The following is a 27,051-nucleotide window of genomic DNA, read 5'->3' on the forward strand; positions in this document are numbered from 1 at the left end:
AACATAATCTGCAGTTAGGAAGAATCTCTAAAAATTGAGATTACTGGATGTTTTCAGATACTTAAAGCTGTAAAATAGGGAAATAGTACAAAAGATGCAGTTTTGTCCTATGACCATTTCGCCTTTCTAAACATTATAATAAGTCATTGGGTCATAATTGTGTTAAGGTAGAAAAGTAAAAAGAATTTATATTAATCATATCAACTTAGTGAAAATCATTTCTAATATCATAAAAGTTAATTGAGCTATTTTTAGGTTTCTTACAGGTTAAATTATATCATATATGGTCTATTTTTTCATGATTCTCAGTAGCATGCCATATTCTAATGTAGTAAAAGGAAATATTAATTCAGAGAGTAATAACCATGACAGTACTTAGATGTCATTTTTAAGTATAGTACATTGCTATATGAGATTTCTAACTAAATAAAAACAGCAGAACAGGAAATCTCTGTTAATGACATTTGTTTCATTGCCTCTGTGGAGGAACTGCGAGTCTCACGGGAGGTTGTGGCATAGGCTTGAATTCTGTGTTTGCCCGTACAGGTTTGCCGTGACCTCGCTAAGGCTGTTTCCTTTATTGAAAATAATATTCTTTCTCGATATACATGTTGTGAGGAACAGATCAAATTTAAGTGGCAAGCAGATTGAGTTATACCTAAAAGAAAGCAAATTTTCATGGTCATGGTTTCCGTTGCCTCTATAAATAATATGTATGTTTTCTAGAGATTGAATTTTCAGTCCGCTGGACTAAGAACTGTGGTTAGGCCCTTTGGTTGATACCAGCAAGGACAGAATATCAGACTTTGTCTCATAATATTTCTTCTACATCCATTTATCCACAAGTAGTGATAGTACAATCTTACATAGTCTCCCCTTGAGATATTTATCACTTCCCTTCTTAACAGCTTTGAAAAGCAATGTATTTTATGTAATATTTTCTTACAGATACACCAAGTATCACTGCTAAACTAATCAGTGAGCAAAAAGATGACAAAGAAAAGAAAAACCATGAAGAGAAAGAAAAAGTTAAGGCAGAAAATGGATTTCAGGACAACTATAGTGTTGTTGTTGCTTCAGGTATGCTTTCTGCTTTTTATAATTTTAATTTTCTTTGTGTTTCTGGGTAGTGTAACAATTTATATTTATAGGACCTTCATGTAATAGAAAGTATTAATGCAGATAACTGACTTAAAATGATGCCTTAATACTAAGTATAAAAACATTACACCAGAAATCTGTTGCTCTGTGGCAGTGAATTCACTAAACTAACTTTACGTCCAGAGCTTACAGTCTGTCATCAGACATTGGCGGGATGAGGATAGTTTAGGTGGCGCATGTCAGCTCAACAGTGTGCAGAGAATTGTACTGTTACACACCCACTGTGTTAAGGAACTTTTGTATAAGTTCCTTGTTTTAAAAAAGCAAAAGCAAAAGCAAAATAAAAAAATATTTACCAGTTGTCATCTATGATGTGTTTATTCATTACATAAAATTAGAAAATAAAAATAATTGAAAGAACATTGGTTGAAAATGAGTTTTTACTATTAGGTATGGGATGAAAAAACGGCTAAGAAAACTGGTAATTTGGGAAGATACATTCCTTGACATAGATGCAAAGGTTTTCTTTCAAAAGAGAAAGCTCACCTTATTCCTCAGGTAGTAGGCCTCTGATTCCGTTTAACCCATTCTGTCAGAGAAAAATTAAGGACAGAAGATTTCCTACACATATTTGTACAAACTTCTTTCTCGTAAATGGATGCTCATCTGTATCTTTTACCTCCTTAGTGTGTTGACTACATAGCATCTTACTGATCTTTACCTGTAGGGCTGAAATCCCAGTCCAAGCGAGCCGTGTCGGCCACCCCGCCTCGCCCCCCGTCCCGGAGAGGGAGGACGGTGCCTGACAAAATGGGCGGTGCGTCCTCGGCAGCAGAGACGGCCAACAAGATCATTACCGTCCCAGTGTTCCATCTGTTCCACAAACTGTTGGCAGGTATGTCCATAATGCTGAAACACCTCGGGAACTTTAGGACTCTCACCGTTATATAAGTCATATGTGATAACCAGTATCATGTTTAAGCAGGTGTTATCAATGAGATAAATGAGTTTACTGACTTTGTGCACACAGTTCCAAGAGAAGTGAGGAACATACCCCTTTTAACACTGTAATATTGCATACTTACGCTTTCCTGGCCTCCTAACTTTTGCTGTCAGTGTGCCATGGAGTAATCAGTAGTAGTAAAATTTTAGAGCATTCAGAAGTTATACAGGAAGCATTGTGAGGCGAATTTTAGATAGTTAATTCCAGCAGTAAAGCTCTAAAATGTATCACTGATGGATACTGAAACAATATTTTCTGCCCAGCTAAAACATATTCTTTGTCCAATATACTTTCTATTGGTCATGGTGATACCCATTTATTTTATCTCAGTTTTTGTGCAGTATTGTTATAATCAAATTTCCAACTAACTTTGAATGGGTTTTCTGCCTTAGCTCTTTATAGAAGAGATCAGCAAACTGGCTGGTGGGCTAGATGCCTTTTTCTTAATAAAAAAAGTTATATCAAAATAAAGCTAACCCCATTTATTTATGTGCGGTCCATAGCGATCATGATAGAGTTAGTTGTTGCAGCAGAGGCTGTATGATCTCCATGGCTTGATATATTTATTATTTGGGCTTTTATGAAAAAGCTTTACCAACCACAGATTTATAGGAATGTCTGTTTCTTCATTTCTGTTTGCTGTGCCTCAGAAGATCTTGGTGGGATTGGTTGTGACTAACTTCCACAGACATCATTTATTGTTTACATATGTCAGAAGTGGATTTTAAGTTGTGTAAACTTCCATGGGGTGATGTTAAATTGTTCTGAATTTGGAGTCAGAATCAAATTCCCACCTATAATTTAGTAAAAGCCTTAAGCGATTGAGTCCATCGAATCATAAATGTCTCCTTGGATTCCAGGTTTGACTTAATTCTGTCACTTTCAGGTCAGCCCTTGCCCCCTGAGATGACCCTTGCTCAACTTCTGACCCTCCTGTACGACCGGAAACTTCCTCAGGGTTACCGTTCAGTCGACCTGACTGTTAAGTTGGGCTCGAGGGTTATCACAGACCCAAGTCTGTCAAAAACAGATTCTTTTAAACGACTACACCCTGAAAAAGGTAAGTGGATGCTGTCCTTTGAAAAGTGTGGTCTGTGATCCGAGGAGGCAGGGGTTTCTAGAGCTGGTGACCTGATTTACCTTCGTTTTTCTTGACATCAACTTAACATAAAGATATTCTTCTTTATGGCTGGATTGCTTGTAAATATAAAAAGTAGCCATTTTTCCATTGGAAGTGAATCTTAATTCCTACTATGGTACCATGTATTTTATAAGCACATGTGCTTTAATTTCCAACATTTCTGCATGAGCCATGTGCATTGCCATTTTATAATCAAAGTGAGGAGCTCAATTCAGCATTTTCAGTTTTCTGATAACATAAAGTGGTATTTTATGCTCATAACCATTATTCCTCTCAAAGTTCAATGTTTAATTATTATTAAATAATTAAACCCAAACTAACCTTTTGGTTTGCCTTTGTGAGTGATCCAAAGCTAAGCCAATATAGTATAGTTTTCAGTTTTCAGTAAGAAGTCTTTGTCATTATTCAGTTTTTCCTAATTGGATACTTTAGAGCCTAATGTGCACATGTTACTGTTCCTTGTGAATCTCTTGAGGACTTGCTTAATTTCACATAGAATGTAACTAACCACTATGGCCTACGGGACAGTGTTTCTCAATATGATTATAAATTACCTACAGACCATTAAAATGCAGATTCTTATTCAGTAGGTCTAGGATGGCACCTGAGATTCTGTACTTCAAAAGTGTTCAGGCAGTGCCAAAGATTCTGGCCTCTGGACCATACTTTCAGTGGCAAGGCTATACAGGACAACATCAGAAGCCATTTAAACATTGTTGTCTCATCTACCCTTACTATAGATATATCTGAACCACTTAAGATGCTTACGCTCTTTGGTTGATGAAAGAGATGACGATAATATCTGCTTTGTTAAGGAAGTAGTACTATAAAAATGTTCTTTCTTACCTACTTTTATTTTATTCTAGATCATGGAGATTTACTTGGTAGCTGTCCAGAAGATGAGGCTCTCACTCCAAGTGATGAATGTATGGATGGGATACTGGACGAATCTTTGCTTGAAACCTGTCCCATTCAGTCACCGTTACAAGTGTTTGCAGGAATGGGTGGACTGGCTCTTATTGCAGAAAGACTTCCCATGCTCTATCCAGAAGTAATTCAGCAGGTGAGACAGGACTCCCGATTGAATCATTTCACAGCAGACAAAGCCCTTTCTTCTTTTATTTGTTTTTCATTTACAATTTTTTCCCTGGCTTCATTGAGAAATTTTTTTTTAAGATTTTATTTATTTATCTTTAGAGGGGAAGGGAAGGAGAGAGGGAGAGAAACATCAATGTATGGTTGCCTCTTGTGTGTCCCCCGCTGGGAACTGGCCTGAAACCCAGGCACGTGCCCTGACTGGGAATCAAACCACGGTTGCTTGGTTCTCAGGCCTGCGCTCAATCCACTGAGCTGTACCAGCCAGGGTCAGAAGTATTTTTTAACTTAAATAGTAACCTTTTGGAAGTACTTGTTCACTTAGTCTTTGAGTATTGTATAAGTATTTGTGTAAATTAATTGGTACTGAAGAAACGTTGAAGACAGCATATTTGCCAGACTCATTACACTGTATCCTTTACATTGATGTTATGCTCGTCATACTGTAACATTTTATTTCTATGCTTCTTCAGGTGGAATACTAATTTATAGATATTGCTGCAAATGGGGCGTAAAATAGTACTGTACACGTCTGTCCTAGGACAGAATGTCTTTTTGCTTAACATATTTTTCTTTTAGGTGCCATTTCTGTTTTAGATAGTTTATAAAACATTACTTTAACCTCTTCACCTGTTCATCAATATTACTGTTATGCTCTTACTAATGGGGGGAGTGTGGTGCATGGTGAGTTGTAAATACAAAGTTCTTTGTTGAATAAGATGGGAAAATTATTCTTTTTCATGTACTTAGTATATTATATGTGCCTGCATCAGTTTCCTAGGGCTGCTATAACAAATTACCACAAACTGGGTGCTTAAAACAGAAATTTTTTCTTAAGGTTTAAGAAGCTATAACTGAAATTAGGTGTTAACAGAGCCATGCTCTCTGTGACTGCTCTTGAGAAGAATTCTTTTTTGCCTCTTCTGAGCTTCCGGTGGCTGCTGGCAGTTAAAGGCATTCATTGGCTCATAGCCGCACCACTGCAGTTACTGTCTGTTTTCACGTGGCCGTGTGTGTGTGTCTCTCCTTTTCAGGACACCAGCCATTGAATTTAGGGTCTGCCCTAACCAGTTATGACCTCATTTTAACTTCATTACATCTGAAAAGTTCCTCTTTCTGATAAGGTCACATTCTCAGGTCCTAGGCTCCTTGGAAAAATTTTAGGGTCGGGGTAGGGAATATACTAGGTCAGCCTGAATACGGAAGCTTGCTTTAAGGGAGTCCTACTAACCAAGTCTGATTCTGCTTGGGCCTAAAATAAAATAATAGAGTCTTATAACCTCTAGAATAACATTAGAATGTAGGAGAGGCACACCAAAAAATAAGCCGGAATTTATTTATAAAAAACTTTATACATTTTTACATGTTTAGTCACCCGCAAAGTATTCTTCATTTGATGCAATATACCTATCAAGACTTTTTTCTGCTGCTCAGAACACTTTTTGAACTCATTGGTTTTGATGCCTTTTGGTGCTTCTGTCAGTTTTTGTTTCACCTCTTCCACATCAGCAAAATGTTTCCCTTTGAGGACTTTTTTTCATCTGGGTAAACAAAAAAAGTCAAACAGGGCAATATCAGGTTAATAGGTTGGGTGGGGCATGAGGTTCTTGCTGTTTTTGGTCAAAAACTGCTGAACACTCAGTGCAATGTGAGCAGGTGCACCTGTAAATCACCCATCATGAAATGGGCAAATGTGTTGAAAGAGTCTTCAAAAAAAATTCACTGAAGCCAATTACAGTCTCTCACAACACCACCAGCTGGTGCACTGATATAAATGGGTTCTTAAAACACTCACCCAGCAGGGGAAGCCTGCACTACAGGGGCCTGCCTTTCAGGAGATAATTCTGCTTTTTTGGATCCCCCCAAAAGCGGAATTATCCCAAATAGACCCCCAAAAGGGAGTATATTTATACTCCTTCATATGCTGGTATAAATTAATAAATAAATAGTTGGGGAAGGAGGGAATGTTTACAGTACAGCGATAACTAGTAAACGTAGAAGGAATGATAGAATTAGAATGTCACAATTTGGCAACCACCATAGTAATTACTGTTTTAGGCAAGAATTACAGATTTACTAGTTGTAAATGGATCAATGTTTGGTGAGAAACAAGATGTTTATAGTCTCAAAGAATCTGTCTACTCACCTGTTACAAAGGATAAAACAGTAACTTTAAACCAGAGATATTTGACAGATACCACCGTACTCTTGATATCATATAACTCCTATGTTTGGAAGCTTTTTATTTAAAAAAAAAAAGTCCCTTTGTTGATCTTTATATATTTCAAAGAGATAGTTTGAAGTGATTAATTTGAACCTGGTATTGAAATATGCAGATAATCAAACAAAAATGTTTATTTTTAATTTTTCCTTTAGGTGAGTGCCCCAGTTGTAACATCCACCACTCAGGAAAAGCCAAAGGATAGTGATCAGTTTGAGTGGGTGACCATTGAACAGTCAGGGGAATTAGTTTATGAAGCACCAGAAACCATTGCAGCTGAACCTCCACCCATCAAGTCAGCAGTACAGACCATGTCTCCTATACCAGCCCATTCTTTGGCTGCTTTTGGGTTATTTCTTCGTCTTCCGGGCTATGCTGAAGTGCTACTAAAGGAGAGAAAACATGCCCAGTGCCTTCTTCGCTTGGTGTTGGGAGTGACAGATGATGGAGAAGGAAGTAAGTGTTTAGCGTTATTAATGAAACTTAACCTAGGTGGGTCATGGAAAGTTACTCAGATTATTACCTGTTCATCATTTATTTCTTTTGTAGTTAAACTACTACATGATTTGTTGTTGGCAACTTAGTTCCAAGAATAAACAATAAATCTTTAAAAAATATTCATTTTCATCTTTTAATTTATTCAAAAGATATTTACTGAGCGCTTTCAAAACAGCTGGGCCTTGGAGAGATTTAGAGATCAATCAAGTATTTAGACCCTGCCTTCAAGGAGCGTGTATGGACGTGCAGACTCCATAAGCTACAAAAGCCTTGGGAGGGACCCAGCATTATGGAGCCTCTCAGGCGTGAGACAACTTACTACCCAGTGAAGTTAAAGGGATATAGCAGGTTTTGTGGATCCATGAAGGATGCAGAGTCAGCTGAGGTTGAGATGAGTTATTTCAGAAAGAGAATGCTTTTGAGCAGTATTGTGTGCTCAGGCTATGTGAGAAGTGATAGGTTGGCTGATGAAAATTTGTGTGAAAAAGCAGTACTGATAACTCATTTTAAACACTGCTACTGGTAGCAGATCATAGAAGGGATTATAAAGAACTTCAGATTTTATTCTGAATAGCTATGAAGATTTATTAGTAAAACAATAAGCAAAGTAGTGATGCGATGAGAATATTTTTTTAAAAAGTGAATCTGGTAGCAGTATGTAGATTAAAGAGAACAGAATGATGAAAATAGCAATGTATTTCATATTATACTATAATATAGAATAGTAATAGAAAGCTATGGTGATTGTTTCCAGTGGCCTGATCATTTTATTTAATAGAAAGAAACAAAGAAAAATCCCGGTTAGGATAGCCCAGCAAGTGGATTTTCATTTGGTTTACCTCTGGTTCTTCAGTTAATGACCATTAAATTTGACAGTTTATTTATTTTTGTTATTTTAGAGTCACATGTTTTTATTATAAAGGTGATAACCCTCACATGCCATTTACAAAGATTTTACTGTTGGACTCTGTACTACAAACTATATTTAATCTAATAAAACAAATTATTTGTAGTACATACTTTTTTGTATTTTCATATTAATGGGATTCTTCAAAAATGACTATTTTGAATATTTCTACAACAATTGCGACTTCTACATAATAGTTCTGGTTGTTTGGTTTCATATACAAATTGTATATGCTTATTAGGTCAGGAATTTCTAATTACTTAATTTGATTTTTAAAATTTAAGTGGATAGAATGGGAAGAACCATTGTGTTTTAGAACTCTATTATGAGACAGTAAATGTAACCCTAAATAGAAAAGATAAAATTGCCTTTGTATCATTTCAGGCTATTTGTAGTGAATATGCAGTGAATGGTTGTTAAAAATCATAATTCTGATATCCCTTCTTGCAGTGAGTGGCATCCAGTATTTACAAGGCAGTGGGTTTTTTTGTTTGTTTTTGCATTTAACACTTTTCCAGCTAAAATGTAGTAGAAAGTTATATTGTAAACAAAACAATAGTGTTACTTTCATTACCTGTTGTTCATGGTTGAAACTACTTCCAAGGCAAGCAATTATTTTCACACTGTTGTAAGAAACTTACATTTTTTAATTGTTAGATTTTAAATTCTAGTTTATAATAAATTTAACATAGTCTAGCTATTATCATACGAATATGTTTCTCTTACCTAGTTTGTGTAGATGATGTCTTACAGGGCTTTCCCAGACATTATTTATTATTCATTTTTAAATTATTACTATTATATTTGTGGTATTCGGGTTGTTTTCTAATGAATGTAATGGTATATAGTTTTCTACTACATTGTCATTTTTTTTTTGTGATCCTGTATATTCTTCTTTATTATGTTTTTAAATGTCTTTAATTTTGGTCGTATCTTTTTAATCTAGGTCATATTCTGCAGTCTCCATCGGCCAATGTGCTTCCAACCCTGCCCTTCCACGTCCTCCGTAGCCTGTTCAGCACGACCCCTCTGACTACTGACGACGGCGTGCTTCTGAGGCGGATGGCCTTGGAGATCGGAGCGCTGCACCTCATCCTCGCCTGTCTCTCTGCTCTGAGCCACCACGCTCCACGCGTTCCGAACTCTAGCCTCAACCAAGCAGAGGTGGGTTCAGTTTTCGTTCTGTAGATTGTGAGAAACTATGTTAAATTCACCGAGTACAGAATATAGATTTATGAAGTAATTAATATTTCAGACACTTGTGTGTTCCCTTTTTGCTCCTAAAGCAGAGAATATTTAAATGAGAAGCTATGAACTAATTATTCTCTTCTCTATTAGGCTCTTTCAGAAAACCATTAGCTAACTTGTCTACTTGAAAAACAAAAATGACTTAATAGCTTAATCAGCTTTTCTAATTATCTGGGATAGATTGAGTTTGAACTGTGATTCCTCTTCCTTTTCTTTCTTGAACTTTAGAGAATTGTACCATTGAGTGTTAAGTTCTAGCCAGTACAGTAAGGCAAGAGAAAAAGAATAGAAGAAAAAAGCCTCATTATTTCAAAATGATTTTGTTGTGCGTATATTAAAATTCCAAAAGAGCTAATGGCATAAGCTAGTTTAATAAGGATACAATATACAGGTACAATAAATAAAAAGAAGTTATTTTTGTATCCCAGCAAAAACATAAAATGAGCTTATTAATGATATTTTTAGAATAGCAGCAAAAGTAGAAATTTTTCATGAATAAATCTGAAAATATGTGTGTATAAGGCCTCTATAAAATATATATTATTTTTAAAAAGAAACACTACTATAAACTTTTTGCTTAATGAAATGGAAATGGAAGCACAGAATGGAACACTGTGTTTATGTCTGTCTTATAAAGAACTTACGTTCAGAATATTTGGAGAACTTAAAAAATGCCAGAAAAAGGGCAGGAACCCCAATAGGAAAACAGGTGAAAGGCTAGAATGGGCCCCTCCTTAAAGAGGCTGTTTAAATAACTGGTAAATGTGAAAACGTGATCTGTTTCATTGGTTATTAGAAAACTGATAATACGCTACAATTCCACACCCATCAGAATGTGTAAAATTTCAAAAACAACAGCACAAATATTGTCCTGTCATCATTTGCAATAATGTAAAGATAATGGAATGGATGAAATACATAGTATAAAAATAGTAAAATGGATAAATTAATTGTTTACTATCTAATGGAATATTATACTGTAAGATAATGAAAGAAAACAGGTGTAGCCAACCACATAGCAGTTTTGATTAATTCACAAGCATAACTGAAATGCCAGGCATAAAGGAATGTATACAGCATGATTCTGTTTATATAATGTTCAGAAATTAGAACGGAACCATAGCGACTAGGGTTTCATGGTGAGGTAGTAAAATTGTAAGAAGAATAAGGAAATAATGATTAAAAAGGTCAGGAGGAATGTAGGTGTGATAAGTAGGAGGTGGCATGAAGGCAGTTTCTTACATTCAGGGACCTGATTCTTGATCTGCGTGGTTAAATAAGTGCTTGCATTTAATTAAACCTGACTAGTGTGGCTCAGTGGATTGAGTGCCAGCCTGTGAACCAAAAGGTCGCCAGTTCAATTCCCAGTTGGGGCACATGCCTGGGTCGCAGGCCAGGTTTCCAGTTGGGGGCGTGTGAGGGGCAACTGATCAATGTATCTCTCGCACATCCCTCCCTTCTACTGTCTCTAAACGTAAGTAAATAAAATATTTTTAAAAAACAGCAGTAAAGGTTATTAGTAACTTAACCTAATGGTGAATGTTTATATAATAACACTCTGTGATTCATTTAACAATTTATCTTATAAAATGAGAAAGATGAAAGTCCCTAGTCACAAGTCCATAAAACTACATAGCAGATCAATTTGTGAAAGTATTTATGAAAATACTGTTTCAGAAAATGTTCCCATTAAAAGAAGCATAAAGCATGGGCACACTGTTACCTGTAAATTATTTTGTAAGGTAATACCTAGTTGCCAGTGTTTTGAGGGACTAGAGTGCTGAGGTTAATGGAAAATTTTTAAAGGAGGTTTGTTGTTACAGAAATAATACCATAATCCACAAAAATAATAGTAAAGGATTGACCTTCGCAGAGTTTGAAATTATTTTATAAAACCAATAGGTCTCAGACTTTTTTTCTGTGCCTACACCATTTACGTTTTTAATATGTCCCGTATTCCCGATATTTTTATACATGTTATATTCTGAACAAGAAATTTAATTGCTGTTTCTAGAAACAGAAGCAGTCTTGCTTACCGTGGTTGAGCACTTGTGGCGCCACCGTAGAATTCTCCTGGCATGTGTGTGTGTGTGTGTGTGTGTGTGTGTGTGCGTGTGTGTGTGTGTGTGCGCGCGCACGCTGTGCTGCATTCACCCTGAAGGACCTCGTTCACACCCCTCTTCTTTTCAGTTTTCTCTATTTCATTTCGAGTCATTGGCTCTTTTATGCCTTAAGGTGCTTTACTCCATTTTTTCCTAGTAAATATTTTAGACATTTGTTTGTTTAAAATGTTTTATATATTGATTAGAGATTGAGAGAAACATTGATTTGTTGTTCCACTTATTTTTGCATTCATTGGTTGATTCTTGTATAGGCTCCCTGACCAGAGATTGAACCTGCAACCTTGGTAGATCAGAATGATGTTGTAACCAACTGGACTAACTACCCAGTCAGGGTTTCTTCCCTGCAAATATAAACATTTGTTCCCCAATTTTCCTTACCCTAACCCCTGGTGGCTACCAGCCCATGTTCCGTCTTGTATTTATCCACTCTGGATATTTCACATAAACGGAATGGTGTAATACGTTACCTTTGTGCCTGTCTTTTAGCATATGCTTTCAAGGTTCATCCACACAGCACATTAGCATTATTTCATATGGCTGAATAATATTCCATTTTATGTATATACTGTGATTTGTTCATTCATCCATTCATGGGTATTTGTTTCTACTTTTTGGCTATTGTGAATATCTTGCTATGAAAATGTGTGTACATGTATTCGAGTGTCAGTTTTTATTTCTTTGGGTATATACCTAAGACTGGAATTGTGGGTCACATAGAAATTCTTTGTTTCATTTTTGAGCAATTTCCAGTTGTTTTCCAGGGTGGCTGAACTATTTAAATTCTTACTGATAAACATTCTTAAGGATGAGTAAAACCAAGTAGTAATACATTTTTATGTTTTGTTACAAGCCTCAGGTATCAAGCTCTCATAACCCTACTTCAACAGAAGAACAGCAGCTTTATTGGGCCAAAGGGACTGGCTTTGGGACGGGCTCTACGGCTTCTGGATGGGATGTGGAGCAGGCCTTAACTAAACAGAGGCTGGAGGAGGAACACGTTACCTGCCTTCTGCAGGTACGTTTGTAAAGTTGATATTGTCAGTGACAACAGTTAAATTGTTTTTGTATTAGTATTGATGACTGTCCAACTCATCTTAAGCTGCTTTTATAAAACCCATTAGGCTCCCTGCTCTCAGTTCTTTTAGGATACCACTGGACAAAGTTTACCCTTCCCTAGTACAATTAAATTCCTTCCCTCTCAATTAGCTTCCTCACTGGGAGGAAAATGACAAGGACAAAATTAGTCAGTAACTGAAAACTGCCTGCTTCCAGTCATCTTCTCATCTGAAGTACTGAATCCGTACTCTTAACAACCAGTATTATTTGTTTATCTATTTGTGTAAGTCTTTTTTTCTCATACCATTCTATGACTTTTCTAGAATCAGGAAAGTTGAACTACTAGAGAAAGTCCTTAATGCCACAGAAATGAGAAGGGAAGGTGCATTAATCAGACAATAGGTCAAGTTTTTGAGCACTTGTTTTCTGCAGTTCTAGAATGGAAGGGTCATCTGAGTATAAAATTCTAAGATTCCATCACCCTCAAACTATAAAGTGAATTTATTCAATAAAATAAATCAGTTGCTGCTGAGGTTTTAAGTTTGTAATAGGTGGATTTCTTCTTATATAGTTATATACAGGGTGGGGCAAAAGTAGGTTTGCAGGTGTGAGTATGTGAAACAGTTTATTCTTGTATTATTATTTATTAGTTACTGTATTGTTTCAATACAAATAACTGTGAACCTACTTTTACCCCACCTGGTATATTGCCTCATCATGCAAAACACATTCTTCTCTTAAAAGTCTAAAGAAAAACATGTCTTATTTTGAAAGTATACACTGCAAGAGTGATTGAGTTGAAAATAAATACTCTTGGTATTCAAACTAAATATCTGACATAAAATACTTGCTTTTGAAGTATGTGAAGCTTAAATCCAATTTAAGTCTAGCAATTTTTTTCTTTTAGGTTCTTGCCAGTTACATAAACCCTATGAGCAGTGCGATAAATGGAGAAGCTCCGTCAGAGAGCCGAGGACAGAACAGTAACGCCCTTCCTTCTGTGCTTCTAGAGCTTCTCAGCCAGTCCTGCCTCATCCCAGCCATGTCATCCTATCTCAGAAATGATTCAGGTAAATCCCGTTTAGTGCTCCTTTGAAACACCTTGTAGGTGAGTCCTTTGGTTTGTTGTTTATTTTGTCATTTTCAGTTTAAATAATACAGCTCAGTTTATTTGGTATTCTCCACCAATATATGTAGGAATGAATTTTATGGAGGTATTTTTTTAATTATTATAGAAATATTTAGGTTTTGGGGGGAACAGGGCTCTTTTGATATTATGTAGTTACTTGTCCTAGGATATTGAATAAAATAAAGACTTCTTTGTTCTTACTTGGTTTTAGCATATTGGTTAACATGAAATCAGTAACATAACATAACTCTGGCCAATTATGTGTAACAAGTCTATTTTTAACATACAGTTTTAAAACTTACTCTTCAAAGAACTTAATAAGCTAAGTCTGAAATTAAGATAGTTGTTACAAAAAATTATGAAACACAAATTTTGAAGCCATAGCTTCAATGTAGGTAACTGGAGCAAATGAGATATAATTTATTAGGATATTTTACTTCCAATAAATATTATTAAAAGGAATGATATAAAAAACCCTTAAAGAAAGTAATTGTTTTCATGAGAAATTCCTTAGGTAGGTAGGAACATCCTCATATAAAGCATGTGCTCTTTTTCTTTTCTCACTGGCAACATTGTGGCTTACATTTGCCATAGCCGTGTTATTCTGAAAGCTGCATTGTAAACAAGATCATTTTCTCTAGTTACCCCACATTTGCGCTATTTAGTGAGCCTGCAGATACCCCACTGGCCACTAGGTGGAGGTCCTCTTTCTTTGCTGCAAATAGATTCTTGAAAATGCATGAATATGAGTTAAACAAGAATTGTTACTTCAGAGTTCCTCACCTTTACCTCATCTCACTTCCATTGTTGAAAATGATATTTTTTATTTTCTGAAAATTACACCATTGTGCACATTCAATTATTTGACATTGATTTAGTGGAACTAGCAAAAAAATTTTTACTGAAGGGTTATAGAATCTCTTAATCTTTTTAGTGCCATTTTAATAATGTAGAGGTAAATATAAATATCATTTCAGAGTGAAAGGGAAATTAGAGTTATCCAATTCAATCCCTTTGATTTTACAGGTTAAGAAGGAACAGGTGAGAAAAATGAAATCTAGAGAAATGTATTCATTTGGCCAAGTTTAACTTATTAGCTGTAATATGGCCATTATTAAACTGAAACATTTTCAGATTTAAAGATGAGCTATAAATGAATTTTGTCAGTATGGAAAAGAGAAAGGAATGAATGTGATGTTATGGAAGAACGTGGGAATGAAAGAACAAGCACAGGACTTTTTTTATTGGAACGTTATCAAGTATCTGTGAATTTGGCTGGTTGTCTGAGCTAAATGATGGTATATACTAGTAATAAAATGTTTTCATTTTCAAAGTATTGATCTGGCAGTTCCATAAGCAGCTGTAGTGGGAGGAAACCCATTATTGCCAGCTTTGTTATACCATCCGATTTTCCTCACCCGGGACTTGTGTGTCTTATTAGTAGATCTAATCTTTGCTTATATTCCTCAAAAAGTCAAGATTTCAGTTTTACTGCTTGAGAATAAATTTAATTTTGTTGTTATGGCATATGTCTTAATTTAAATATGATCACATTCTTTAAATCCAAAAGTTATTTCTAAAATGTGTCTCCAAAGTAAATGTACAGTGGGAAACCCATCTTTTTTAGGTCTCAGGGTAGCAAGAGGGCCTGTTGTTCTTTGAGGGTTTAGAAATTGTGTTAGTGCTCCTGCATGAAAAGATAATGGTTTGATGCCAACAGGAATATATATATAGTTTTATCATTTAAGAAAATAGTAGCCCTGGCTGGTGTAGCTCAGTGGATTGAGCACGGGCCTGCGAACCAGACAATCGTGGTTCAATTCCCAGTCAGGGCACATACAGGGGTTGCAGGCCGGTTCCCTGCAGGCCAGTTCCCAGCAGGGGACTCATGAAGGCAACCATACACTGATGTTTCTCTCCCTCTCTCCTTCCCTTCCCCTCTAAAGATAAATAAATAAAATCTTAAAAAAAAAAAGAAAAAAGTAATTTTGCTTGGTACACATGCTTGAGAAAATAGAAATTATTGAGCTGTCATAATACATAGTACTTGACTTCATATCCATATTTCTAGTTTTCTTGATGATAGTTTATTTGAGACTTTGAGGTGTTTTGTAAGATGCCATTTCTTTGCGTTATTATAATTGAATCTGTCAGAAGCAGGTGAAAATTTTAAAAGATTCTTCTGCTAAGTAGAGTTGCATGCCTTTTTGTTTTTAATTCTGAACTGTGTTACAGTACGGTTTCAGTTTTCCTGAAAATGAGCTGAGGAGTACAAATAAAACTTCAAGCATTTGCCTATATTTAGTGACTTATTTTTGTGTACAATGTAACAACAAGATACCATCAGGTCCTATATGCCATTTCGTTCTGGTAAGAGAGTATGTACTGCCAGGAATTGGAGCCCGTCGTTGTCCATTGAGTGTGTCCAGCACCTGGGCGCTCGTCAGCAAGTGTTAGCGCCTTTTATCTAGACTTCTCAAATGTGTTGAGGACATCTTAGGTAGAAATACCTTTAATACAGAACACGTCACTCTGTTGAGTAATTATGTGGGTAAATTTCATAACAGAGGAGAGAGGTTGCTTCAGTTAAAATTTGGATGGGTTACCAGTTGAATTGACTTGTATGTAGACTTGTAAGGAAAAGTATCTGCAACACTTCAGCGATGCCTTTCTTAATTCCTCCAGAGTGACTCTTCCCTTCCTGTTAGTTGCCAATGTACCTAGTGCTGGTATTCTCACTTCTCACATTGTGGTCCAATTATACTATAAACTTTCTTAATAAAATTCCATCCAACCTGCCAGGTTAAACATAACTCTCCTTTTCTTTTGTAAACAACTTGATGTGTGCCATATATATTTCATGTACATGTATATATTTCTTTTCCAACTGATTGTAAAGCTATTAAGACTTAGTTCTGTTTGTTTTAAAATTTACTTATGCCAGATGTATTGCCATTACATAATTAAATATACACAAAGTAGATGTTTATATGCTTAATTAGTGGAATGCTTTTTCAAAGACCCATAAGAAAGGAACTGGCTGAAACAGTCATTGAACTGGGTTTATGTTGAGGAACTCTGGAAGATTGTGCGTGTATATACACCCACTTTTTTTTTTAAAATACCGGTGGACTACCCTTCCAGCTGGGTTAAGCAAATGAGCAAGTGTGTAAAACCCATTTATACTTTACTACTTGGCTGGAAATGTGTGACCCTTTGTCAGATGTGTTCCATGTAGTTCATTCTTTTGGGCTAGTGGCCGACTTACCTGCCGCCTTCAGCCAGAGGTCAGCATGTCTAGGGTTGACATGAATCCTCAGAGTCATTGTTGGCTGAGTGTGGCTCAGCGAAGGAGTGTAAATTCAAAAGTTAAGTACTGGTAAAAAAGTGAGCAGAGATGAAAGTTTGTGTGAATCGTTAGATACAGAAATCATTTTTATGAAAGTATTTTTATAAAACTCATTGATGTTTTCCTTACATCACTTATATATGATAGAATTATTGCTAATTGCATATTAAAGTTGTAGCTCTGTAGTAAAACAACTTCTAAAATATTAATAGACAAGTATGCTCACTTAGAGATCTTTTCAGTAATCTCATTTGCAAAGATCTAATGGAACCATATTGTGCTTTGAAATATATAGTATCAAAGAATAGTTTTTTGGTTTACTTATTGAGTTACATTTTAGTGAGAATTGAAGATTATTCTGGTGAAAAAATCTGTTATTTTACTCTACCCAATATTGAATTTAGCCCTTTAAAAATTTTGTTCATGTGTGATTTCTGTAATAGCCATTATTAGATAAGTACTAAAAAACTGGGTTGTCTTTTCCATAAATTAGTTTACCAGGCAAGTATTTTTGATACACATATTAACCACATTAATTGTAGGATACTGGTTACTGGTTATGAATAGTTATGGATCGAATTTTAGTATTTAATTACCTGAAAGGATTTATAATTTACAGAGTAATAATTCAGGATCTTTGACTGCTTGTTTTCCATTGGGTAATTACTATATTTTCAAGTTAGGCAAAGTAAAATGGATAAATTCTTTCATTGAAAATTAAATATTTGAAAAATAAATGTATTTGATTTTGACACTAGGTATTTAAGCCACTCAAATTAATGCTCCATAAACATGTTGTTTTACTAGATTGTGTTGAGGGTTTTTTTTTTCTAAGTTGTTTGTTTGTTATCGAGGGGAAGGGAGAGAGAAAGAGAGGGAGAGCAACATTGATTGGTTGTCCCTCCTACATGTCCTGACCAGGAACCAAACTCACAACCCAAGCATATACCTTGGCCGGGAATTGAACTGGCGACCTCTCACTTTGGGGGACAGTGCTCGGCCAACTGAGCCACACTGGTCAGGGTGAAGTATCTATTCTTAGGTGTGTGTGGCATTAAGGGAAAAAAAATGCCATTTAACTGTAACTTCTAATTAAAAGTTAGCACAGTCAACTTTTTTTTCTTTTAGTTGTTTTGTTGAAACACACTATTGATAAACTGTGGTCATATTACTGCTTTATTTGAGATATAGTGGCACATCTTTCCAGTTTTTACAATGTATTTTCACTTGTCCTGGAAGGTGTGGCTCAGTTGGTTGGAGTCCCATACAGCAGAAATTTGGGGGTTCAATTCGCAGTCAGGGCATGTGTGGGTTTGGGTGGGTACAGGAGGCAACCCATCAGTGTTTCTCTCCCTACCCCGAGTCCTCCACCCCCTCCTTCTCTCTCTGGAATCAGTGACTATATCCTCAGATGAGGATTAAGAAAATATATATATATTTCCAATTCATACTAATACATGTATTTACTGCCATAGTGTACTACCTGAGCTATTTAGTCATTACTAGTTATGCAATTCGTGTTCTCTCCCCAACACTATGCTTCATTTACATTTTGTTCTCCAAAAGTGCCTATTATTTATGCACTGGTGCTTTGTAAACATCTGTGTTAGTTCATTTACCAACTAACCAACTTGAGATCACAGTAGAAGTTCTGTTGCTGTGGGCTGACTGTTACATTGCACTGGTTCTCATTTTATGCTTTTCCCCTCTTGTGTTTTACAGTTCTTGACATGGCAAGACATGTGCCACTCTATCGAGCTCTGCTGGAGTTGCTCCGAGCCATTGCCTCTTGTGCGTCCATGGTGCCCCTCTTGCTGCCACTTTCTACAGAGAATGGGGAAGAGGAAGAAGAACAGTCAGAGTGTCAAACTTCTGTCGGTACATTGTTAGCCAAAATGAAGACCTGTGTTGATACCTACACCAACCGTTTAAGGTACTTGATTCATTCCTCTTGTCCTTACCTCTTTTTTTAGATAGCTTTTGAGGTTTTTCTAAATGATACACATAATTAAACACAAATACACCAACACAATATGTAAAACTCCAAAGAAAAAATGTCCACTGACTCCTGCACTCGGACATTCAATTTACATCAGCTTATCTAACACCTCCCTGTGTAATACTGTTATAGGCATGGAGTTCTTAAATACTAGCACATTACACCTGTTAGACAGCTGCCAGTTTTACTCAGTATTGAAGTCAAGGATGCCTTTTAGTGTCAGTAAATACAAATTGCTGACATTGTCCTTAATACTTCTTATTACGCATCATATTTAGATGCTGTATTTTTACATAGCCATGTATTACTTGACACTTGGGTTATTTCCAGTTTATCCCGACCTCAGGCACACATCTTTTGGGGCTTGTAGAAATCTGCAAAGTAGATTCACAGAAGTAAAATTCTTGGGCTGTGGATTACTCCTATTTCATCTTGATACATATAATTCATGCTATAGCCTTGTTTGGAATTCAGAGGATTCAGTATATCTTAGAATATAGTATTTATCTTCATGGAAAATTGAATTTTTAAATTAATCTCTGGTTTTAGTATATAGCTTACTAGATTCAGGTGATACGTTCTGTTATCAAAACTCTTTTAAAAAATAACCTAGTAAAAATTTTCTCTTAGCAGAAGTCTATTCAGTGGTTGTTAGTTTTATTTTAAAATGGCCTAATTCTGATTTTTAAGTTATTTATATTGCCAATAGAAGTTTATTTCTTTGTCAATGGCCTTTCGAGTCAATTAATATCTTTTCTATCATTGTAATATATTTGCTGTACCTCTCCTCTCTTATTTTTCAAAAACCTAAAATTTGGGAATAATGGTATATGTCAAATAAAGTCAGAATCAGTCACCAGAGGAATAGTTTTTGTCAGTCTTTACCTTTCAGAGAGAAGTCAGCTGTTCCCACAGTCCCGACTCTGCTAGTTTATGTTGCTGTCATTATCACTTTAAAAACTAGTGGCTCACTTCCAGACCCAAGGATCATAAGTTAGTGATGAGATTAACTAAGAACCAGTTGGTGGAGATACAAAAAGCTATATGTTTATACTACTCTTTTACCAGGGAATGGAAATGTAAAAGTACATTTTCTTTGATGGTCTGACATTTATTTCTGTTGTAGAGAAGAGGGTAGTGTTATATTTAATTTCATCTTTATTGTGGCTAAAATATTTCTAAATAATAACTTAGGCAGCCAGCGTGATTATACAAAAATAGTGTGGTGTCATAATTGAACTAAAGTTCCTAGTTTTCTAACTGAATTACTGTTTCATTGAGAAATGTCTAATTAAGCATCCCATTCACTGCCCTGGCCATTTGTATTCCTTACTCTGTACAAGAAGCATAGAGTTTCTGACAAAGCAATTAACATAATACATACAGAGTTTAAAAATTGCCCTTGTGTGTTTTTAAGGGAAAGTTTCCCCTGTTTTTATGTGCCTTATATTTCTGTGTTTTGAGTAGTTCATAACTAAAAATTAAAAATTTGTGAAACCTTGAGTGTTTTTCCCTCACAAATATTTTATCTCTTAGATGAAAAATTGTGTAAAGATTTGGATTATTGTTATAATTATGTCTGCTTTAAAAAATCACAAATTCGTGGTGTTATAAATGTTAAATAATGCCATTCAAGTAAGAATAACTTTTCCTGTACCGTGTATTTTCTTATGCTGTAATTTCATTTCAAGTCTGCAAAAACGTACTTCTAGTATATTGAGTTCTAAGGTAGTTATAGATGTTTATTGTAATGCATGGAATTTTTTCACCTAGAGTGCCCTTTTTGTTGCTTTTCTTAAATTAATGTATTTTCTATTCAAATAACGTATGTGGTATAATTTTTTAAAAGTAAACTTGACTTCTGTATACATGTATTAATTACCATAAACATTTAATTTCAGGTAGAGGATAACTGAATTTTATTTAATTGGCAGTCTTTGTTTTTCTACTTGGTTACCTGGGAAAAATTCTTCTTCACATTCTTTCCTCTTACTTCAACAAGAAAGAAAATGACACTACAAACTTCTAAATTTAGTAGCAACAAAGCGTGCGTGTAAAGGTCGTAGCAGCTGTTCACAGAGTTCATTTTTGTTATTTCCACTTCACGTCACCCCGTGCAGTAACTATTTCTGATAACGGCTTTATTTTACTGACAAAGAAACACTCCTGTAACTTACAGCACTGGGGGCGGCGCTCTAACATCTGAGGGACCCGACCAGGGCCTCTCCTTGTGACTTTCGGGTTAGGATTTGAGTGTGCCCATCAGTGCAGGTCCCTCGTGGTATCTGTTGTGTAATGCGCCACCGTCAGGAAAAGAAACCAGCGAAGAGGCACGCGGTGTGCCATCCCTGCTTTCCTCTTACGTTTTGGCACATTGAGAATTCACTTCTCAACACAGAGAGAGGCTAAAATCTGTTTCTCCAGCCTGTCAAGACTTAATATGTATATCTCATATTTTCAATATAATAAAACTGATATAAAGTGAACAGTATAGTCCAATTTCCTACAGTTTTCATACCCACAGAAATTGGCCTAAGTTCAATTTTAAAACTGATTCAATGTGTAGAGCTCCCCACTCCCTGCCCATTGCATTTCCCAAGTTCGATATGTCTTGTCTATACATCATTATCTCCTGGGCTATGCTTTCGTGCTTTGTCAGGATTGGGAGTTACAGTTTTAAATACTGTGTCGGTATACCCCAGCACTTAGAACAGTTTTATGTTAGTTTTGCCTTTGCACTCTTAGTAAGAAAGGTAAATGTGAAAAAAGTACACCTATTTAGTATAAGATTTTTTCAGAGTAAGACAGAGAGACTACTAGTTTATATACCTTATTGCCTTATGTTTTTTTCTCTTGTTAACTTCTCTCATTTGTTACTTACTTTTTAACCAAGCATACACAAAAGGCACGCAGTGTTTTCTCTTCCAATGAGGTTTTAATATATTTAATTCTTTGGTCATCTTAAAGGAAACAGATTTGCTATATACTGTATTTTGCTGTGTATAATGCACCTTTTGACCCACATTTTTGAGGGAAATATTAGGGTATGTATTATACATGGCTATAATGATTACATACCATGAGTGGGATAATAATCCGTGTGTAATACCTACCAAACATGGATGCACAGTGTACATGGGAACACATCATACATGGCAGAATACAGTGTTCTGCAGATGTCTAAGTGATGATTGTGGTTACATACAATGATTTGCATTAAAGTTATTTCTAATGTGTATACTTAAACTTTTTATCTCTCTTTTTGTTCAAGTATAAAGAACTTGTTTACTTTTGCTGGTGGGAATAACCTAATTGAGATTTTCCCATCTTGAGGCCATTGTCTAAACCTAACCAATCTGGATCTCAAGATCAAAGAATGAAGGCTATTTGACTCTCCTCCAAGACTGAAACCTTCTGTAAGAGGAAATAGAAGCTATCGCTAAGAAGATGAAAGGTCACTGGCCAGTGTGGCTGGGTTGGTTGGGTGTCATCCTGCAAAGTGAAGGGTCACCGTTCTGATCCCCGGTCAGGGCACATTACTGTTTGGCCTCCTGTCAGGGCCTGTGAGAGAGGCAGCCGGTCAGTGTTTCTCTCCCTCTCCACCTCCTTCCATTCCCGTCTCTCTAAAAATGGATACATAAAAAATTTTAAAAAGCTGAAGAGGCAGATCGTGAACTTTGCTTTTAGCTAATTTATGCATTAGAAATTTCTGATTCTTTTTAGATAGGTGAGATCTGTCATGGTCACAAGAGCATGACTGATTTGTTCATTTAACATTGATTAAATGTTCATGGGAGCCTAACAAGAAAATAGCATCCTTTTTATGAGGGATTGACAAATGTTGGAAGTAATTACTAGGCAGTTTTATTAGCACAATTTGTGGTATATTAGAAGTAGAAGACATTACTGGAGAGTCAGCCCAGATTTGGAGACCCAAGAATTAAGCAGGCACCAGCTAAATGAAGGACTAGGGGGCTGGAATCACGCGCTAGGCTGTAGGAATCACGATGGCAGTAAAAGAAAGCATCACATATTCAGGGACACCTAAACAAGTTGTGTGTCTGGATGTGGTGTGGGTGGGAGGTTGGGGTAAGAGATGAGGCCATAGAGAAAGACGGGGGCCTAGAAGTTGTAGTGGGGATGAGCCACTGACAGGTTTTCAGCAGAGCCTGAATCTGCCTTATGAAAAGACGCTTGCAGTGCTGCTGAATGGCTGGGGTGGGAGCTGGACCAAGGCAAACCCCCGGGGAAGAGATTTTCATCCTTTCCGTCTCAGCAGCAGGGCTGTGTGTCCTGCTTCCTTCCTGCCGCTTCTGGGAACTGAGGGTCTGAGGTCATTATAGCATTCTTGCTCTTGTGTTGTGGACTTAAATAAAAAATTAGTTTCTAGGTAGAAATACATTTTATGTTCCGGATATTTGACTTACAAAAGCAAGCATGCACGTCAGGCTTCATATCACTTACTGACTGCATCACTCAGCCCATGTGTTTAAGCTGGCAGCTGCAGGTTTTGCCTGCGGATCTCCAGTCGAGTGCAAGTGCTGTAGCCTAACTGGTTCCTGGAGCACGGTTTCCTCTGTTCATGTACAAGAACCTAAAGTCTGTAACCCCAGGCAAACATTTTTCAAGACTAATCTTAATAGGTTATTGTACTATCATAATGAAAAGATGATAGAAAACTCTCATCTTTGGCTTACCAGAAGTTAAGAGTCATTAGCAGAGACTTGATTCTAAGGTTCGGGATGACAAGGTGAGACTATGTACATGTCCATACATTTCTCTGCTATTTTCTTAGAGCTCTCACTCAGCTCAGGTCGTAGACGTGGAAAGTTTGGATGGTAGTAAGTAGCCTCTATAGATAGAACTTTTCTGGAGACTTTATATCACCATATTTTGCCATGTATAATGCACGTGTTTTGCCCAAATTTTTGAGGGAAAAATAGGGATGTGCATTATACGTGGGTATAATAAAATCCTGTATATAATGTGCTCATTATACACATAAAATATGGTATTTTAAGTTCATCTAAATCTAAAGAGAGTGCTCATACAATAATTGGATTTTATTAATATGACAAAATAATCCAAACAATTTTCATAATTTAAAACTGAAGGAAAAATTTTTTGGTAGAAATTCTTCATCAGAGTCAGAGCTTCAGTATTTACAAGGAAGAATTTTCAGATATTTCACCTATGCTATTGTTAGAATCTTTCTTTTGATCAACCGACATTTTTTTAAAAAGCTTTTCTTTAAAGAAGAAACTTCAAACTATTGCCATATCAGAAGAACTAGTATCTCTTGCCATAAACTGAGATAAGTGTAAACTGAACAAACTAAGCCCTGACTAGTGTGGCTCATCCGGCTGGGCATCTTCCTGCAGACCAGTCTGGCCCATGCCTGAGTCACCGGCCAGGTCCCGAGGTGGGGGCCTGCAGGGGGCAGCCTATCCATGTTTCTCTCTTTCTCATGCCCTTCCCCTTTTCTCTAAAACTAAATAGCCCTAGCTGGTGTGGCTCAGTGGATTGAGTGTTGGTTTGTGATCTTAAGGGTTGCCAGTTCAATTCCCAGGCTGGCAAGAAGCAATAAATTGATGTTTCTCTTGTACATGGAAGTTTTTGTCCCTCTCTTTCCCCCTCCCTTTCCCTCTCTCTAAAAAAATAAATAAATAAAATTATAAAAATTAAGAGTAAAATCTTTTTAAAAAGCGAATTAACTAAAATAAAAATAGTCTCTGACTCTAAACCTGTTTTATGCATTGAAAAGGATGATTTACCAAATGCTAAAGAACTGCCAAAGGAATACCAAGACCTTTACCCTGGAAAGAGACTAGCTTTCTCACTATTCCGTGCAGTAATCCGATAGCGTATCTAATTACCACTAGATGTTTTCTTATACTTTGGGGAACACTGTTTAATATCCATCAAGTCCTTTACCAGTAGATGCGTTTTACAAATATAAACAAATTGAGTTGCGCTTAAGTGATAATTACTGGATTACTAAAGTAAACCTAAACCTCATTGTTTTGTGGTCTGTAGGTAGCAACTCATTCACTTAAATGAGGAGTAAGTCAGCTTTAGTTGTTTGATGTTTTTCTTCCTCGATAGAATTAACACCACCATTCTTCTGAAAATTTCTTAGGTATTGATGTATGTAGTTTTTCTGTACTATCTTCAAGCCGATCAGGTGTATACTTACATAGATTAAGGCAATGTGCTAGTGACAAAATTATTTTCTTTATGTTGCTAGAAGAAACCTCTCCCCACCTCCCTACACACCTTGTTCTCTCTCCTCCTATATTTTATTGCTATCTTCATATACCTTATATTTCTAATATCTTTAACCCTCTTTCAAGAAGAAATTTGAGTTTATATAGCAACAATACTTGATATTTAAAGAATAAGCAGAAATAACTGCCTTATGATCAGTTATGATCAACATTTTGTTTTAGACTCTTAGGAAAAAAAGATCTTAAGGTTGTGGGTTTGATTCCCCATCAGAACAGTGCCAAGGCTGCAGGGTCAGTCCCCCTTGGGGCACATACAAAAGGCAACTGATCAATGCACGTTTCTCAGAGCAGTGGTTCTTGCCCTCTTTTCACCTCTTTCTTAAAAAAATAAAATCAGTAAGCATGTCCTCGGGTGAGGATTAAAAAAAAAAAAGAACTTGATCAACTCAGTTATCTGCATTAACGAAGGGATTTGTGGCTTGGGTAACATGTATTGTTTCCACTTGAACTGAATTTATTTGTATCAGCCAGCTATTGTTGTGTTGGCTGTTGTCATTTTTTTATTTGACAATTCAAAAGAAAAGAGGTCAGTGCCCTGGACTAGATAGTCAGGTATTGCATGTTTAAAAAGTTCTTGCAGAAACACTGGTTGAAAATCTCTGGTGTAGTGTGAAAATCCATCAGCTCACAAAATAATCACTTTGTGAAGATGTGACCCCCTAGCTTTATATCATGTACGAGTCCTGGTGTAATTGATCTCCTGCTGGCTGTTCCAACCTGTGTTACATCAAAATGTAGTCAAGCTCCAGCCTTAGCAGTTTGGTTTCACTTTTGAGTAAGTGTTATACTTGTCTTCCTTGGAACAAGAACAAAGGCAATTATTTTGTCTTTGATCTTCTGTGCAGTCCTTTCCTGATGGACTCCAGTAGGCAAGTAATCATATTTAGTATCTGAGAGTTTGATATTAAGAATCTGAAAGAGGGGGGTTGCTGTCAAATGGTCTTAATTGATTTGATAGAAATGACCGTGTGAGTTGTAAGGTGTTCTGGACAGTGAACTCCTCTGTAACAGCAGTAAAACAAGTGTTCTTAGCTCCCTTGAAGCATCTTTCTGATGCAAAGGTTATCATATTTTAAAACAACCATATTTAGAATACGTACCCAATTCCTTTTTATCTGACGGAGCAGTAAGATTAGTTGACCTACTTCAAAGGTGTATTTTCTGTCAGACTTTCTTATTTTAACTCCCTGAAGCTCATTATCTAGGGCTTCAATGAGGTAAGAAAGAATTCAGTTCCAGTCCTATTTTGTTTCAGTTGGAAAAATGTTTCCTAGTTTCTCCTCTTTTCTCTGCCTTTCAAAACCTACAAAATGAAAGGGGCCTGATTTCCTAGCAAAGAATCTTTTGTGGTCACCATATAGGTTTTTAAGTTTCTTTTTTGTTTTTTTTTGCTTTGGACAATCTCGAATAAGTTCAGCATGGATCTGTGACTTGGTGCTGGAGGTAGCAGTGCCGACGTTTGTCTTGGAGCCCGCCTCAGCTGGGGTGCCCCTTGTCCAGGCACGTTGCTCAGGGGAGTCCACTGCACACAGCACTTTCATTATGTCTTACGATAGTTAATCTGACCTAGAGTTACTGTTTTCCTCTGATCTAGAAATTAAGGTTTTATTCTTAAAGGCTTTCTCCGTTTGAATATTTTCTGTTCTCAATCTGCTTATTAATGATTCCCAAGACAAGGAAGATCTCATTTTCAACTTTTATTTAAGCCATATTGAAAACAAAAACTGGCAGTTTTGTTTGAAAAAAGTTTAAGTAAAAACAAAAGGGAATCTGGAGTTAAAAACTAAGCTGTAAACTCATCCTCAAAACATTCATTTTACAGAGGTCTTTGCCCATTTACTGGTGCATTTCAGTAGTCATTTCATGTTTTATGGAGAAGCAAATAATTCTTCAC

At 36.3% G+C, this 27,051-nt stretch overlaps 1 protein-coding gene across 10 annotated transcripts in view; it reads left to right on the forward strand.

Moving 5' to 3' along the window:
* BIRC6 (baculoviral IAP repeat containing 6) overlaps nt 1–27,051 on the forward strand; it is a 198,432-nt gene that overhangs the window by 142,693 nt on the left and 28,688 nt on the right. For all 10 annotated transcript variants that reach the window (XM_037146571.2, XM_037146579.2, XM_037146574.2 and 7 more), the window contains exons 58-66: nt 949–1,080; nt 1,829–1,996; nt 2,991–3,164; nt 4,112–4,308; nt 6,717–7,017; nt 8,913–9,130; nt 12,188–12,352; nt 13,301–13,463; nt 18,594–18,804. In XM_037146571.2, coding sequence (XP_037002466.2) covers nt 949–1,080; nt 1,829–1,996; nt 2,991–3,164; nt 4,112–4,308; nt 6,717–7,017; nt 8,913–9,130; nt 12,188–12,352; nt 13,301–13,463; nt 18,594–18,804 — 1,729 coding nt within the window. The remainder of the gene's footprint in view (nt 1–948; nt 1,081–1,828; nt 1,997–2,990; nt 3,165–4,111; nt 4,309–6,716; nt 7,018–8,912; nt 9,131–12,187; nt 12,353–13,300; nt 13,464–18,593; nt 18,805–27,051) is intronic.

The sequence above is a fragment of the Artibeus jamaicensis genome, unplaced genomic scaffold (genome assembly GCF_021234435.1).
Source record: "Artibeus jamaicensis isolate MK-2021 breed Jamaican fruit bat unplaced genomic scaffold, CSHL_Jam_final contig_465, whole genome shotgun sequence".
Taxonomy (NCBI): Eukaryota; Metazoa; Chordata; class Mammalia; order Chiroptera; family Phyllostomidae; genus Artibeus; species Artibeus jamaicensis.